The sequence below is a fragment of the Numenius arquata genome, chromosome 3, assembly GCF_964106895.1.
Source record: "Numenius arquata chromosome 3, bNumArq3.hap1.1, whole genome shotgun sequence".
NCBI classification, from domain to species: Eukaryota; Metazoa; Chordata; class Aves; order Charadriiformes; family Scolopacidae; genus Numenius; species Numenius arquata.
Genome location: NC_133578.1, coordinates 1,605,905 through 1,623,417, shown reverse-complemented (window position 1 = coordinate 1,623,417; position 17,513 = coordinate 1,605,905). Strand labels below are relative to the sequence as shown.

Genomic DNA, 17,513 nt, shown 5'->3' with positions numbered 1-17,513 from the left:
TTATTTAATTTCTTCCTTTAAAAAAAAAAAAAACAAAAAGGAAATTTATAGGATAGGAAGAGTGGAATGCTTGTTTCTTTGCCAATAGTAATTCTCACATGTGTACCAAAGCAACCCAGGACTAGATTAAAGGTTAGAGGTTGGGGTCAAGAGCATTTGGAGTCCTCAGCACAGGAAGGACATGGACCTGTTAGAGTGGGGCCAGAGGAGGCCACGGAGATGCTGGGAGGGCTGGAGCCCCTCTGCTGTGAGGACAGGCTGAGAGAGTTGGGGGGGTTCAGCCTGGAGAAGAGAAGGCTCCGGGGAGACCTTAGAGCCCCTTCCAGTCCCTCAAGGGGCTCCAGGAAAGCTGGGGAGGGACTCTGGATGAGGGAGGGGAGCCCTAGGAGGAGGGGGAAGGGTTTGACCCTGAAAGAGGGGAGATTGAGCTGAGATGTGGGGAAGAACTTCTTTGCTGTGAGGGTGGTGAGACCCTGGCCAGGGTTTTACAACAGGCTGTTGCACCGCTTCTACTAAAAGAGCGGAACGTCGGGCAGCTGGGTCACCCATCGGTTCCTGGACAGAATCTTTGTTTAAAAACTGCACACCATTGGGAACAGAAATTTTTTCCAGTTGCCTTTCTATGACTGCTGCATTTCCAATGTTTACTCACTTATATTAAAACAAGAACTGATGAAGAAAAAAATTTCTTATGTATTATTAAGAGCCTGGGGAGGAAGTGCCTTTGTATCTGCTGCTGAGCAAATAACGATTCTACTCAACACTACAAAAGCCAATTCCAGCCACCAGTTTCTCCATCGCAGGTGACAGAGACTCCGTGGGGAGGGTTAACAGCTCTTTTCTCATCTCTTTCTTCTAATAAAGATCTCTGTTAGTTTGTTTTTTCTTTGTAATTTTCTTCCTATAATTAAACTGTTCCTGTTGACTAGCATGAAAATGAATTGTGCTAACCTGAAACAAGTATCCGCCAGCCCTTGAAATTTTAAATCAACTGGCTGTGAATCCCTTCAGCAAGAAGAAAGAGCTATTGGTTGAGTTTATATTTAAGACAGATGGAAAACTTTATTAACGATTACATAGTAAAATAGCGCTTTGAGAATAATTGGAGAAAACCGTATTTAAATCAACCCATCTCTTCCATCTCATTGCTTCAAATGGACTGTAACTAAAATTTCTTATATTTGGGAACTATTGAAAGTGGAAATCCATTGTACTAGAAAGCAGTGGGGCAGGGTGTGTGGCAAGAGTGCGAGGAGGAGTAGAGAACGCCGGGCCAGGAGTGAGTTAAACGGAAAGGTACCAGCTGGTGTGCTGCTGGATTGAAAAGCTGAGGGTTTTTCAGAATTAAGCTAGAAAAAGTATATAAAACCACATTTAATTAAGATAGGTAGGTTGAAATGTGGACAAAACTTATGAGAGCTTTTTAAAAATTATAATAAATTTTTTTATGTACTAGAAAAGACAGTTGAGTGATAAGGACTTCCTTCTGTTCTCTTTTCTAGGCACTTGGAAAGTTTTCCAGCGGTTCAGTGCTTTGGGAGCATGGCCGAAGCAGAAGTCCCTGCCTTGACATGGAACGCGGCTTGTAATGGTAAGGGTAAGTTCAAATAACAGTCATCGAACCTACAGATCTGCTTTCAGAGTAGATAGATAGTGGCCCTCATGCTTCGCTTTTGTTGGCCAAACGTACTGTTTTAGGCAAGAGCCTACGTATGCAGGTGGGTGACTGAAGCATTCTTTCACAAGGCGTTTTTGGTGGTATGAGGTGGTGGTCAACATTTGTCTGCAAGATAAAAATTAATTGCTTTTAGTGTTCAGAGGCTGTATTTAAATTAGCACTATAAACACATTATTAGAGGAAAATGCAAATTTCAGTTTTGTTCTTTTTGTTAATGTATCTGTCTAATGTTCAATAAAATGATGAATATCAGTTAGAGCTGTCTGTTAGCACTGCTTTGTTTTCTTTTGTGTAATATTTGTGAAAATTTGTTACACTGCATTAAAGGGATATATATATACGATGCATGTTTCTAAATGAAGGCAGGTTATGTAGACTGTGCAAATGGTTGGAATTCATAGAAGGCTGGAAGAAAACAGAAAGTACCTGTGTATATGGAAAGGAACAGATGCTTTAAACATCTCCATGCTGCACTTCTCTATAAATTTTTCACTTCAGTCTGTGTGTACTTGTTAGCTAACTCGCACATTTTTTAATTTGCTTGCAGTGGGATGCCCGTCTCTGCTTCCGCGTTAGATTTTGACGGTGGGGGTTTGATACCTCTCTGCAGCCACTGCCTCTCCTCGGCCTTTGAGCTAGAACCCGAGTAAAATGAGGAGATTTGTTTACTGCAAGGTGGTTCTGGCCACTTCGCTCATGTGGGTGCTTGTGGACGTCTTCTTACTCCTGTACTTCAGTGAATGCAATAAATGCGATGACAAGAAAGAGAGGTCTCTGCTGCCTGCTCTGAGGGGTAAGTGCCAAGTCTAAGCCATCTTTGAAGCTCAGAGATATTTTTTTTCAAAGTGTTTGTCCTCAGATATGTTTCTCTCTACTTTCTAAATTATTTTTCCAATTCAAACAGACAAAATACCAGGATATGAATTACTTCTGTTTCTGCAGTGCTTTAGTGGTTTCTGAATTAGTTTTAGTTATCTTAGTGTTTGACCTTTGCCATAACAAAGCCTGAGTCTTGGATGTTTTCTTCAGCAAAACTAATATAAAATGCCTCCCAATATGTGGAAAACCAAAGTAAACACATTAAGAGGCTCTTTTATGGAAAGTCATTTGACCCGCGAGAGAATTGTTGCTCTAATTTCATTTCTTTTTTCATTTGTGATAGATACTTACTTGTGAGCTTGCTTTTAAACTCTTAACTCCAGCTGAAACAATCGTTTTAAAAGATAGGTTCTTTCTACCGCACGGAAACATGAGGATCGAGTCTCAAATGCAGATGGGGCAGAGATTCTCGTCTCTCTCCAGATATTTTATCAATGTCGTTTCCCAAATAGGAGTCCCTGAAAACTGAACCTTGACAGAAGGTACAAGTTTTTGAGTTTGTAATTGGTAATTTCCGGAGCGGTCATTGCCAGGAGAGACGGTCTGCTCTGCATCCGAAAGACACGAGCAGTGATTTAGTAGTGGCAACGAGCTTGAATGTAACCTGTCGAAACTGTAACGTTGACTCCTGAATGCAGTTCAGACTTTAAATCCCTGGGAAATTAATATCTATGGGAAATTAAGGAGTTAGGATTCAGCATGTGGAAGAGGGAAGATGCTTTGAATCTCGAATTGGACTGAAACAAGGTTAATTAAAAGGCAGTTGCACTAGTTATACATGTTGACTGTTGACAGTACACAAAAACTGTGTCTGAGGCTGTTCCTCTTACCATAAATGTATGTTAAACCTCTGATCCTCAGTTTTGTCCGCAGGATAAGTCATTCTAATACTTTTAAAAGCCTTTTGGGGTTATGGTTCCATCAAGTTGATAACTTTGCAATAATTCAAAATGAAAATACCATTCAGTGATGGGTTTGTCACATGGCAGTCCTTACTCAGAAGGTATTTGGAAGACTTCGCTTCGACCTTCCAATCATATAAATAGCTACATGATATTGAAAATATTAAAAAATTGAGTTATTTTTCCAATTAAAAAAGATATTACTTGTTGTGATAGGTGGGTTATTTCTTTTTTTCCTCTATAATTGTGTTACTGTATTTTTAAACAAATATTAAGCAAGAATCTGGCTTATCATGAATAAACCAACCCTTTTTTTTTAATACTGTCAGCTGCAGAAAAGTGATCATAGATTGTTTTTGAAGCCTGTGTTGGAATTTTCTCAAAATTGATTACATTGATTACAGAAGTCAATAGCGTAGAATTTAAAAACATGTCCTTCACTGATACCTCTTCTCTGCTTGGTGACAGATGGACTTCAATTACAACTATTCCAGTAAACAAGAGTCACTGAATGTTCTCATTGGAAAGATTTTGGTTTTAGGAAAATGTTGTTTAGTAGATGAGGGCTGTTAATTCACTCAGCAAAGACTTGCATAAATAATTGCAGCAAACCCGCTTTTCCTCACTGGCAGTTAGAACTGAAAGTTGGGTAACTTGGTATGAAGTTTGTGGTGTTTGTGTTATATCCACAGACTTGAAATTCTCTAGAGACTGTTCTAAATGAGCATCTGTGCTCTGGAATGAAACTTACATTCCAGTCCACTAAATTCAAAATTAATTTGTCTGAATTCTGTTTTTTGTTTTTTCCTAAATATTTCTTGTTCTAATAGATAGTTATATGTGTTGCCATGACAGTGTGCGGTGCACCTTTGAAAATAGAAAAAAAAAAAAAAAATCCAGAGTAATTCTTTGCTTTGTTATAGAGATTTAGCAAAATGTCTTCATGTATTTCTGCTGAAATTATGTGTATTCCGGTGGAGTATTAGAAATGTTTTTAAACTTCTGTAGCTCCCAATCCAGCAGACTGCTAACACCTCATTGCAGTAAGTGCCGTGAGCTATTGCGATGGAAATGAGCTTTTTTGCTGTAAAGTGCTTTCGTGGGTACCGTCACCTTTCTCTTATTAATAGTGTGTTTGTCAGTCTCTGAATACCGCTAATTGAGAAGGCAGATCATCTGTAGACACAAAAAGCAACATAATTACAGTATTTCCACAAGGATATTTAAAAAAAAAAAAAAAAGACACAACAAGAATCAATATTCTAATAGATATTTAAATGGGAAATGGTAATCCGGTATTTGAAGTTACTTAATCCATCACCCTCCTCATTAATTAGAGAGGAAAGATACTGCTTATGTAGAACGGTGTGTTTAGAGGTGAAATTGGTAAACTTTCTATGTCTTTTTCAGTTGTAATTATAGCACTCTAAATAATGCATAAAGACAAGTGTGCTGTAGGTGTTGAGCTGTAAGCGGTGACAGTGCATAGACTGAGCAGAGCTGTCAGAAGTCCCCTCTGATGTCCCGCTGTACATCTCTAAGTCTACAAGTGACAAGTGAAAAAAGCCGAGTGGTGTAAAAGTGAGCTGTCGCTGCCCTGGGTTAGTGGTGTTGCTTAACAACTTGCGAGTGTTGTCCTAATCAACGCCGAGCTGGCTTTCAGTCAGGGCATCCTTACTCGCGTCTGTTTGGGTGCCGCTGTTGAAGAAAACAGCACTTATTTCTTAAACTTAGTTCCTACTTTGGAAGCAAATGAACATTGGGCAGCCTTTCCGCAGTCTCTGTTTATCAGTGGCGCATGCAGAAACTTGTGAAAATATCGTAGAATTATAGAATCGCAGAATTGCCTGGGTTGGAAAGGACCTTTCAGATCATGGAGTCCAACCATCGACCCAACACTGACAAAAACCACCACTAACCCATGTCCCTCAGCATCCCTTTTTCCCAGCTTATGGGTTTAAGGCATTGAGAGCCAGGGTGCCTCAGTGCGCAGTTTTGCTGAGACGGGGTTTTGAAGGGACAAAATGAGTTGAAAAGCCCAAAAAAAGAAAAGCCAGATATCCATAGTGTTTACCCCGTGGGGTGTGTGGATGAGGACCCCAGGAGCACGGCACTGAGTAAACCGATGGGGGCACAGCGCAGCCGTCGCTTGGGTTCTGGAGTCTGTGAGTATTCATGACAAATTTTATTGCCTCTTGAAGGACCCTTATTGCAACCAGAGCCTTTTGTGGATTCGGCATCACACAGGAGAAAATCGTGCTCGGTTTGTCAGATATTCCGACTCCTCACGGGCTCTTCTGCTCCGTGGTGGAGCAGGATGTATTTCTTGTGTGGCTTCCAGCTAAGAACTGCACAACTCTCTCACATTCCGTGCTGGTGTTAATGGCAGTTCTATTTCACATCCTTCTCCAGGACAGCTCTGTTTTGCTCAGAAAAGCTGGTTCTCGAGCTCTGTGTGTGTGTGTGGGACTGTATCGAGTCCCGTTCAGAGTCCCTGGCAGTGAACGGGCGACGTGACAGATGAGCGGAAAGGTTGCTGCCCAGGGAAGGGATTGCAAAGGCAGTCTCATGCTGTGAACTTATCGCCTTCAATCTAACAATCAATCTAATATTCCTGGGAGATGGCTCTTCTGAAACGTTCAATACTCACAACTTGCAGGACAGGATTCTTCCAGGTCTGCTTGAAGAAACAGCCTCATTTTTAATAAAAGTGTAAGTTTTTTTTTTTTATGCACAAGAAGCTAGAAGTCAGTTTACTCCGCACAATGAGCTTATGATGAATATGATGTTTAGACCATACTGGAACGCTATTAAATTCCAAGCTGCGAGATTAAAAGGGATCTTGTGAGAAGGTATGGTGTGTAAAAGCTGAAGCCATGGTCCTTTTATTTAAAAAATGGCTTGAGCTTTCTCTTTACTGCTTCTGTTGTCTTCCAGCGATTTCATGACTGTAAATGTATTCTTACTAACTCCGAAGATCTGTTCTCCAAACACACAAATGACGTGCTTTTGAACAAATATTCAGTGGATAATCCTAAAAAGCTGAGAGAAGGGTTTTACCTCTTGAAACAACTTCACAAATGGTGTTAAGCTGTAGATATTTGCCTACACGGATCATAGTAAAATAGATGCTGAGAGATGACCAGAAGTTCCCAGCCTGGCTGAGACAAGGGGACAGAGACCAGATGGTGGGTGCCAGCAAAGTGCTCCTAGTAATAGAATCATAGAACCATAGAACGGTTTGGGTTGGAAGGGATCTTAAAGACCATCCATCCAGTGCCACCCCCTGCCCTGGGCGAGGACACCTCCCACCAGACCAGGTACCTCCAAGCCCTGTCCAACCTGGCCTTGAACCCCTCCAGGGATGGGGCAGCCACAGCTTCTCGGGGCAACCTGGGCCAGGCTCTCACCACCCTCACAGCAAAGAAGTTCTTCCCCACATCTCATCTCAATCTCCCCTCTTTCAGGGTCAAACCCTTCCCCCTCCTCCTAGGGCTCCCCTCCCTGATCCAGAGTCCCTCCCCAGCTTTCCTGGAGCCCCTTGAGGGACTGGAAGGGGCTCTAAGGTCTCCCCGGAGCCTTCTCTTCTCCAGGCTGAACCCCCCCAACTCTCTCAGCCTGTCCTCGCAGCATCTTCATGGCCCTCTACTGGACCTGTTCCAACAGGTCCATGTCCTAGTCAAAGGGGCAGCGTATCTCCTTGGGCTGCTGTTGATGGGAGCAGGAACATAACTCTGAATAAAAGGAAAGATCTCATCTCTCTTGATCTGTTTGGCTCTACGCATGGCCTTGAGTAATTCCCGGTACTCTTGGGGAATCGTATCGTCGCCCGAAGCTCTGTCGTGCCAGGAGGGTGTTTGGATTCTCGTGCCTGGGGCAGCAGTTGGGAGAGGGAGGATCTCAGTTCATCTCTGGGCATCTTTTTGGGAAAAACACGTCCTGGAGTTAAAAAGTGCTTTTTTGTGCCCTTGTTTTAGTGTTTGTCCTTCATTCATGGGTAAGGAATTTGAAATGGAACAGGGCTTTACTGCAGAAAAACCTCTAATCTTTAATTTCAAAATCAAATAATTTCGGTTAAATTTAGTATTCACTGTTTGGAAAAGCTGTCTTTGAAGACAGTTGTTGTTGGCAGTTTTCTGTCCAGATTAAGAGTAAAATATGTAGTGAGCCTGGGGGAAGGAAAATATTGCTCTCTAAATAATAAAATGGGGAGCATCTGCCGTGATTGAAACAGTAATTTTAAAGAAAGTGTGATTAATTAAAATGAGCGTATATGAGTAATGGGATGAAATTGTAATATTTGAGTTCTTTTCTTGCAACATGAATAATGCTTTTACTGCAGGTTTGTAATGTCAGTGTGTGCTTCAGATTTTCATGAAGTGGTGACAAGTCTTTAATATTATTTTGGTGTCTAATGCTTTCATGCAGATTTTTGTTTCTGTGGTGTTAACTATGTTCTTAAGTGCTAAAAAAAGGATTTGTCATAAAATCAATAGAAATTATTAAAATTCTCTTATGAAGAAAACTCCGCGTAAGAGAGAGGTTCCTTTGTTCAAATCTTGTATTTATGTATTTTTTTAAAAGAGAAAAGGTCTGTGTTATGATCATATAAAGCAAGTGAATGAAACATTTGGATGCTGTAATAAAAGTTTGGGGTTATGGCCAAGTTTAGAAAATAAGGCATTCGTTTTGGTAGTTTCCATAGTAACGTGTTTATCTGTCAGATTACTGTAGGCATTGGCCTCTCGGCAATAACAACGGCAGCAAATATTTTTAATAGCACACCATAAAGATTTAATAGACAGATGGATGAGTATGTACATTGCCCCGAAATCTTGTCACAAATTTGTTGACAAATAAAATTAAAAGGGCTGATTTCGATATTGTGACAACACATTAAGTTTATTTATAGATCCTCATCACACAGTTCAAGGAAAAAGCGTTTCTGAAGCTTGAGGGAAAAGAAGGCATCTTCTTCTGATTGCAAACTTCAAAAAAAAAAAAAAAAAAAAAAAGGAAGCTGTCTTTCTGAGAGATGTGGTGCTCCTGGGTTTAGACATACAAGCTCCAGCCAGAAAATGTCATGTTTTCTAGCACGCTGCAGACCCCCATCCGAGGGTGAATTGACAGATATTTCTTACTGTAGCGATGTCAGTCCAGAACTTCCCGTGAATTTTAGCGTTAGGTATTTTAAATACTGGACGTTAGAAGAGTGAAACAGCTTCTGCCAAGCTGTTCTGGCAGAACGAAGGATTCGTTTGTTGTGGAATGGGTCTCAGTAAATAAGTATTTTTGAAACTATGATTTATGTCTCCTGGAAAACAGTATTTCTGTTACGCTGTTCTTTGTGTGCCGAATGTTACCGACACAGTCTGTCTCTGTGGCTGAGGGTGTTGCGTGAAGGAGGTGAAAATGTTGACAGATAATAAATAACCTTTTTCCCTGCTTTGAAGAAGAAGGGGGGGGGGGGGGGGAAACCAAACCCAGCAAGTCTCTCCCAGTAATTTCTGATCTCCTGAAAAAACAAATGACCAGCCCTGTGGTCTGGAATTCCTTATTTTCCCACGGTTCCACCAGCAGCTCTGCAGATCCCATGTCTATGGCATGACGTAGGTAATTCCCAGCCTGACTCTGTGCTGCATGGAGCGTTATGGCTGGAATATTGGAGGCTGGTTATGCTTTTTGGAAAAGCCAAAAAGAGGAACGTATATTTCTCAGCACCATACCCGGGAAACAGCTCCTGCTTCTGGCACTGGAAAATACATGGACTCGTCCTCAAGGGATCCAGTTTAAAAAGCAAAACCACAGAACCCAGAAAACAAATGCTGCCACCATCACCCCCACAACCAAAATGTGGCATTATTTGATTAAATCGTTGAACGTGATGATATGTTGATGATTATGTACAGTACTTTGCCGCAGAAGTAGAGTAGGAAGGGAGCGATGTTCTCCCGAGTCTGTGCGCTCCCATGAAAGTCTGATTGCACAAAGTATAATTCTCACATTTTTGTGTTACTTTCCTAATAATTTTTGTACAGATGGGAATTATCTCAAGGTTTATTGTTGAAAGTATTTAACCTAAGAAAATTTAATGAAAAAACTCCGAATAATGATGTAAGAGTGAACTTGTACAGTGTGTGTATATATATATATGTACCATACACACAGCATCACACGTGTGTGTGATGTGTGTACTTAGACTGTACCCATCCTTAAGTTATAAGTTGCTTAAGCCAAAAGTCTTGTGAAGGTCCTGCCCTCTCACTCATCCTTCCTTCTATCCCGCCCAAGGAGAGGTTCTGTACGACCAGAAAAGTGTAGGATTTTCTTTTTCACCATTGCTTTTATGCGTCTTAGGAATTTAATGTAGAAACTTTACTAAAAATTTGGCAAAGGGGAAAAAAATTGTCATTGCTTATGTATGTGGTGTTTTGAGATATTGCTAGCAGTAGTCTGTGGTTAAAATGAAGTGAAATCCATGATACCTTCCAAATAATAGAAAACTCTGTCAATGGAAGGTTGGTAGGAATGAAAAATATTACCTTTATTATGCTTCACTGACATTCATTGTACCTTCCTCATCCTCAGTATTTATCTGTCTAAACAGGTGTTGTCTTAGAAAACCAATGGGAAAATCTTGGAGATGCTGTTGAGGAAAACTCTTTGACTTATTTACACGTGTGAGGCATGCCATGCTTGTTCTAATAAGTAGATTCAATTTAAAAATTGCCAGATGAAAATGTATTTCAGCACTTTTGTATAGCGCACAGTCCTGCTGTGGTATCTTCACTGTGTCCAGTCTTCGGACCGGAACTGTGATTTGAGTTTCAGTGCACAAATATCTGGGGGAATTGGTTAGTGGATATGGAAAACTGCACTCTTAGAGCGTTGACAGTAAACCTGGAAATACTGAGAGATGTCAGAAGTACTTTCCATCGGTGGCAGCTGACAGGAAAATGACATGGCAGTGACATAATTGAGATTATGTTCTGCTTTGCTGCCAAAAGTTGGGCAACTCTTGTGTGGTGGGACTGCATTTTAAACCTTCTAGAAACTTGCGGCTGTCAGGCCCTGCATTACTTATTGTAATGGGATTTTTTAATATTTTTTTTCTGATACTTTAGGGGTTTTATAATGATTCTTTCTAGTTTTTTTTAGTTGATTTTTCAGAAGTAAAAATTCATTGGTGGGAAAAGCTTGCATGGGTCTATCCTGTGTGCTAAAGGTATGAATAAAATACTGTTGATTTCATATAACATTTCAGATTTTAAGTGAGAAGAGTATAAACTGTTGCGGTTTTTTTTGGCTTGGTTATTTTTGCTTTTTCTCTTGGAATATTCCACACTGGTTTGAAGTGTACAAACTATGTCACATAGACAACACTGTCCCTGGTGTCCAAGTACTTTCCGGCTGTTCTCATATAGCCTATTTAGAGTTTTCCGGGTGGGGGGTGCCCTGGCTGTAGGAGGACTGCCCTTGCCCAGCTGAACTTTGTTAGCAGGTGTAGTTTATCAGCTTAGGCGCTTTGTTACTCCTTTAATTTAATTTCAAACATGAAAAGTTATGCTTTTCATGGTTTTGTTTCATTGCTTCATCTTGGCACCAGGCACATTTGTCAAGGCAGAGCTCATGGGTGGAGTGTGGGCACAGACAGGTCTTGCTGGTTGGGGCTGCATATATTTAATAAATTTATGTATTTTTCCAGGAACAACTTGAATTTTTATGTCTAATAGAATCGTAGAACTGTCTAGGTTGGAAGGGACCTTTAAGATCATCTAGTCCAACCATCAACCTCTCTCTGATAAAAACCATCACTAAACCATGTCTCTAAGCTCTATGTCAACCCGGCATTTAAATACCTCCAGGGATGGTCCCTCAACCACTTCCCTGGGCAGCCCATTCCAAGGCTTAATAACCCTCTCAGTGTAAAAATTGTTCCTAATATCCAATCTGAACCTCCCCTGGGGCAACTTGAGGCCATTTCGTCTTCTCCTATCACCTGGAGAAAAATAGTTTTTGTGTAAATTGTGTCAATTTGCTTTCCCTCGTAGATTGATAAATATTAGCGGTTTTAACGCTGTAGGTACAATATAAAATCTTAAGTACAAAACCCAGGAGCCTGTAAAAAGTTGAAAACACTTAAAGGGAAATGATGTTACTGCTAGTTGGATATGCGAGATAGGCAGGAAAATGTGTCATCATCTGATTTTGCGTTATAACTAATAACAATCAATACCTCAGGAGAAAATAATTTTATGAAAACTTGAGAAGGATTCATGAAAACTTCATATACTTCTATCATCAAAAACTTTTATAGCGGATATTGTCTAAAAATTGTGACTTCTTTCTTGGTATCGATGCCACGCTTCCAGATCTTGGGTGAAGACTCAGTGATCGGAGGAAATAGTGTCAGTGTACACAACTCTGGTTGCGAAAATCGAGCCTTAAAAATGCAAAGCTCCAGCTGCCATCAGCCCTTCTTAATGCAATTCTAAATAATCTTTAAATTGTTTTATAAATTAAACAGTCTATTTGGATCTCTTTCTGCCTGTTTGAAACTCCAGCACAGCAGAGCAGGTTTTACACCTTGAATTCTTGAGTTCTGTGTAGGTTTTAAGAAATAAAATAAAACACTGGAGAAATTGGAGTTACTGAGAAGGCAGAGAATAAGGGACCCATGGAGTGAGGTGGTTGCATGCTGGGAATTTTCTGTTTTGCAAAAGAAGAGAAGTGGGGTTTATGCTTGCTTTAAGCCCCCATTTTTATGACTGCTATTTTTTTTTTTCTGCTGAAGCAGGATGATAGGGAATTTTGGGGAAACTTTTGAAATAAATAGTAATTGGTTTCATCACTTAGAAATACTTTTAAATGGTGTTTGTCAGTGTGGAATTTGAATACTAATAAGAAATCACAGTATCTATTGTAAAGCCGTGATTGTTTATGTATCTGAATGCTGTCCTTTGAGACTTCTTTTGGTAGATGTCACGCCGAGTATTCGTGTATGCTCTAATGAAAGTTTTTAACTACAGACATTCTCCAGGGCCTTGATTGCCAAATATGACAAGCTAAAGCGAGCATTCGTTTGCATAATAAAGACAGAAGAATCAGAGTGGAGTTCATTCCAATGTCAACCTTCTTGTCCTTGGGATTCTACTCTGTATTAAAACAAAACCCAAACTGGGTTCTTGCCATTGAGTTGCCGTGTAGAAAAATGGCTTCAGGAGAGCGAGATTAATAATGTCATCTGGTATTTTGGGCCCTTTCTGATGTGCCAACTACCAGTGGCAGAAAGGTGTCATTTACCCTCAGTATTTGGTGAAAAAGGATGTAACCTTTAACGAAAGAGGAAGCAGGAGGCATTTCAGTTGTGTGGCACTGGATAATAGAGCATTAGAGAGAATTCTCTGCGTCAGTGGTAGGGGCTCAGTGAGTGAAGGCTCAACACGGATTCGTTTTACACCTGCTCAGGGGAGCTGTCGTAATTAGCGCTTGCAGATTGGTCTCTTTTTTCTAGCAGTCTTCCTTGACTTATCTGAAACTTTTTTTCACTATAACTATTGGCTGGGTTTAATTAAAGCATGATATAATCCTATAATTTTTCAATGTGGAAATTAATCTTTTTCTATTGTATTTTATGACTTTATTCTTAGGCTTTGATTAAAGTTGGAAATAAATTGGAAACATTTAACTCCTAAATTGCACAGTTTTCTGCCCATATAATTCTGGGTGTATCTGCCCAACATTTTACAGAATCACAGAATGATATGTGGTTGGAAGGGACCTCTGGAGATCATCCAGTCGAACGCCCTGCCAGAGTCTGCCTAGAACAGGTTGCACAGGAACGTGTCCAGGTGGATTTTGAATGTCTCCAGAGACGGAGACTCCACCACCTCTCTGGGCAGCTTCTTCCAGGGCTCTGCCACCCTCACAGCAAAGAAGTTCCTCCTCAGGTTTAGATGGAACTTCTTATGGTCAAGTTTGTGCCCATTTCCTCTTGTCTTGTCCCTGGGCACCACTGAAAAAAGCCTGGCCCCATCCTCCTGACACCCACCCTTGAAGTATTTATAGGCGTTGATCAGATCCCCCCTCAGTCTTCTCTTCTCCAGACTAAACAGACCCAACTCCCTCAGCCTTTCCTCATCAGAGAGATGCTCCAGGCCCCTCCTCATCTTTGTAACCCTCTGCTGTACCCTCTCCAGCAGTCGCCTGTCCTTCTTGAACTGGGGAGCCCAGAACTGGACCCAGGACTCCAGATGTGGCCTCCCCAGGGCAGAGTAGAGGGGGAGGATGACCTCCCTCCACCTGCTGGTCACACTCTTCCTGATGCACCCCAAGATGCCATTGGCCTTCCTGAGCTTGGGGACAGGTCTTGGCTCCACTGAGGTTGATAGAAGTGGATAGGGACTGTGACAAGCTACATCTAAATAAAAACTCCAAAACCAGAAAAAAACCCCACCAGCCACCCCAAAAAACCAACCAAAACCCAAACCAAACCCATGTAGACCTCCATAATACAGGTCCTGCATGATTATCCTGGTGAATCCGGCTGGAAGAGCCACAGGCTCTGGCACTGAGATAACCCCACTCTCCACGACGTGGTGAATTACAAGAGCAATGCTCTTCGTGGGATGTCGGTATCTGAAAAACCACATAAAACTTCAATCAGAACAGACTTTCCCCATTAAGTAATAAGAGCCCTTTGTAATAAAAACTCGTCAGTCTCTCATGGTTTACGAATAATTTAACCGTGTTAAATTCTCTTGTTTCAGACTTTATATAGCACCAATCTCCCTTATTTGCTTCTCCAGTGGAAATAAGAAGTTTAAATGCAGTGTATTGGGACTTAGCGCTAGAGGGTTCGGCCATTGGTTCCACTTTCATAGTCTTAAAATTTAACTGTATTAAATTATCCCTATTTTAAACTTCATAAAATGTCAATTTGCCTCATTTTGCTACTCGGTGGAAGTCGTAATTGTGAGTCGAATGTGCTGTGACTGCGGGACGGGCAGATTCGGTGGCTGGTAGGAGTGCGCTGGCAGCTCCTGAATTGCTTTTTATTGAGGCTTGAGGCAAAAAAGCGGGTGGTTTGGTGGAGCTCGTGGCTGGCTTTGTCATCGGCATCACGGTGGAGTGGGGTGGTTTGTCCCCGTGGGATGGCTCAGAGACACGTCCTACTCTCTGGATGGATATGAGCCTTGGGGGGGTTGTCCCCTTGGGGGAGGAAGGGAAAAGGAGCTGCACTGAGAAAAAACGGGGAAGGAAGAGGCTTTTTTGGCTTTTTTTTTTTTTTTTTGAGTATTCAAAGATCTGTTTCTGTTTTGAAGGTTAAAGATCTGTATCACTGGTAAATGTTTCACTCAAGCATTTAATTTAATTTCCTCAAGGATACTGTCTCCGATAGTATTCATTATTTAGGTATCTCTATAGTCCTGAGCGTTGGGTACTTTAATCCTTATTATATGACATGACAAGGCAATGAAATTGAAATATGTGCTGTGTAAAAAGCATTTATGTTTGTATATTATATTTGCTATACTTCGAGGATCCCTTAGTTCTTTTGTTTGAAGAATGGGTGATTTGGTTGCTCTGTGAGGGCTGCTTAGCTGCAACAGCTCATTTTCCTTACACGCCCCACCGAGGCACCGGAGAAGAGTGCTGGAGGTGGTTGTGCATCCAAAAAGGTAGCATAGGAACAGCTTTTGTCCATTTTTAAAATTTTATTTCTTATTTTTTTAATTATTATTTTGTATTTTATTTTATTCTGCTTTCATTTGGGTAGTTGGAGTATTTTTATTTTTTTTTACTGTATGTTGCCAATTACTAGGAAGCCTAAGTCTACCTGTAGATAAATTTTTTCTTATTAAAAATGCACATAGTTTTTCCTATATGTTACTTGCTCCTTTTTTGCAGTTTTGAAGATGCTGATGCTAAAGGAAAACATTATGCTATTTCCACAGTGGGGATTTCTTAAACTGTCTTTTAACTGCTGGTTGTGCTGTCTTTAATTAAATGGTTAAGCCTGAAATAATTTTCTTCTGGGAATGTTTGTGCCGTTCTGTAGGTACGGAAGTTGCTCTGACATTCTGAGCTTGTACTTAAAGAGAGGAAAAAAAACCCAAACACCAGAGTTGTGAAGCACGATTGGACAAGGCAGGTGCTACAATAATAAATGCAATTTATCTTGTTGCTGCGTTAAATTTTATGGCGTGATGACACAGTAAGTCCCAGAGAAAAGAACTGTTTCCCTGCAAATAGATCATGCATCTTAAATTTAACTTCTAAACTAACCTGGCCTTGGTTTGTTAGTGCTAGTCCATGGTGCCAGGAGTGAAAAAAAAAAAAAAATCATTAAAATGTACTAAAATTACTCATTCAGGAAATGTGTTGAATGTACATTCTTTCAGTTAGTTCTGCAGAAAACTGATCTTGTCATAGAATGGTTTGGGTTGGAAGGGACCTTTAAAGGTCATCTAGTCCAACCCCCTGCTCTGGGCAGGGGCACCTCCCACAAGATCACAGAATCGAATCAGTTTAGATTCTTATAGAATCTTATAAAACCTCACATATCAGTTACCAAAACTGATCAGCTACCAAAACCAGCAACGTGTTACCCTCCTTTTAAAAAAGGTTTTATTAGCATTTAAACTGAGTCTTTCGTGCTGCGAAAAGAAGATGCATCCAGTGACATCCTGGGGCGCATCAAGAAGAGCGTGGCCAGCAGGTCGTGGGGGGTCATCCTCCCCCTCTGCTCTGCCCTGGGGAGGGCACATTTGGAGCACTGGGTCCATTTCTGGGCTCCCCAGTTCAAGAAGGACAGGGAACTGCTGGAGAGAGTCCAGTAGAACATGATGAAGGACCGGAGCATCTCTCTGCTGAGGAAAGGCTGAGGGACCTGGGGCTGTTCAGCTGGAGAAGAGCAGACTGAGGGGGGATCTCATTGATGCTGAGCAAGAGCTAAAGGGCAGGGGGGCAAGAGGATGGGGCCAGACTCTTTTCAGTGGTGCCCGGGGACAGGTCAAGGGGCAATGGGCACAAACTAGAACACGGGAAATTCCATCTCAACATGAGGAGGAACTTCTTTGCTGTGAGGGTGTCAGAGCCCTGGAAGAGGCTGCCCAGAGAGGTGGTGGAGTCTCGTTCTCTGGAGACATTCAAACCTCCCTGGACACGTTCCTGTGGGACCTGCTCTGGGTGACCATTCTCTGGCAGGGGGTTGGAGGAGATGATCTCCAGAGGTCCCTTTCAACCCCTGCCAGTCTGGGATTCTGCGATTCTGTGATCGCTCGCTTGTTCCTGAATAAGCCATACGCCTTTGCCACCTGCAGCGCTCTTGCAGCTGTCTGAAGACTCTGTGTCTTGTTGTCTTTAGTGTAGACAACCTTGTTTCTCTGATCTTGCGTGATTGTTCTGTACCTCCAGCAGTTCTCCTTGCTCTTCTCCTGCACATTCCCACGTGCCGGGTGTTTGCAGTGTGGTTCCTAACGCTGAGGGCAGATTCCATCCCACGCTGCGCGGGTTCTGCCCCGGCCCCGCTCTCGCCTTTCCCTCGGCGGCATCAGGACTTCTCTTCCCTTTGTAATTCTCTGCAGCTCCCGGCTCCTTTTGACATCAGAGGAAAAACGGTAAAGGGAGAGTAAAACCATGATAAAAGAGTCAGTTTAAAGGTCAACGAAATGCGAAAATGGTACGATGAGAAAATAACAAGCTTCAAAGACGTTAGGACTTCTCTTCCTGAAGACTTTCAGGTGCTTTTTGTAAACAATGGAGAGATGGCCATTTCTAAAATATAATTAAATAAAAGCCAGCAATTTTAGGAGTAGGAGTTAATAGTCTATTTCTTTTTCTAATATTGTAGGGTATAATTAAAACCTGCTGCCAAAATGAAAGTGTAATTGCTAATGTGAATTATTATACCGAGGAGACCTACAACAAGGGAAAGTATCAGGCATTTGGTGGCAGTTTGGAGCTCCCAGCTCTGTATTTTCAGCTTCCTGTGGCTTTTGTAGTGAGAACTGTTATACCATAAATATGCAAAAAGCAGGAAAAAAGCCTTC

The 17,513-nt window shown here is 41.5% G+C and overlaps 1 protein-coding gene across 3 annotated transcripts in view; it reads left to right on the top strand.

Moving 5' to 3' along the window:
• The first annotated feature begins 2,329 nt into the window (after nucleotides 1–2,329).
• GALNT13 (polypeptide N-acetylgalactosaminyltransferase 13) overlaps nucleotides 2,330–17,513 on the top strand; it is a 106,416-nt gene continuing 91,232 nt past the window's right edge. For all 3 annotated transcript variants that reach the window (XM_074144750.1, XM_074144748.1, XM_074144747.1), the window contains exon 1: nucleotides 2,330–2,471. In XM_074144750.1, the coding sequence (XP_074000851.1) occupies nucleotides 2,330–2,471 (142 nt within the window). The remainder of the gene's footprint in view (nucleotides 2,472–17,513) is intronic.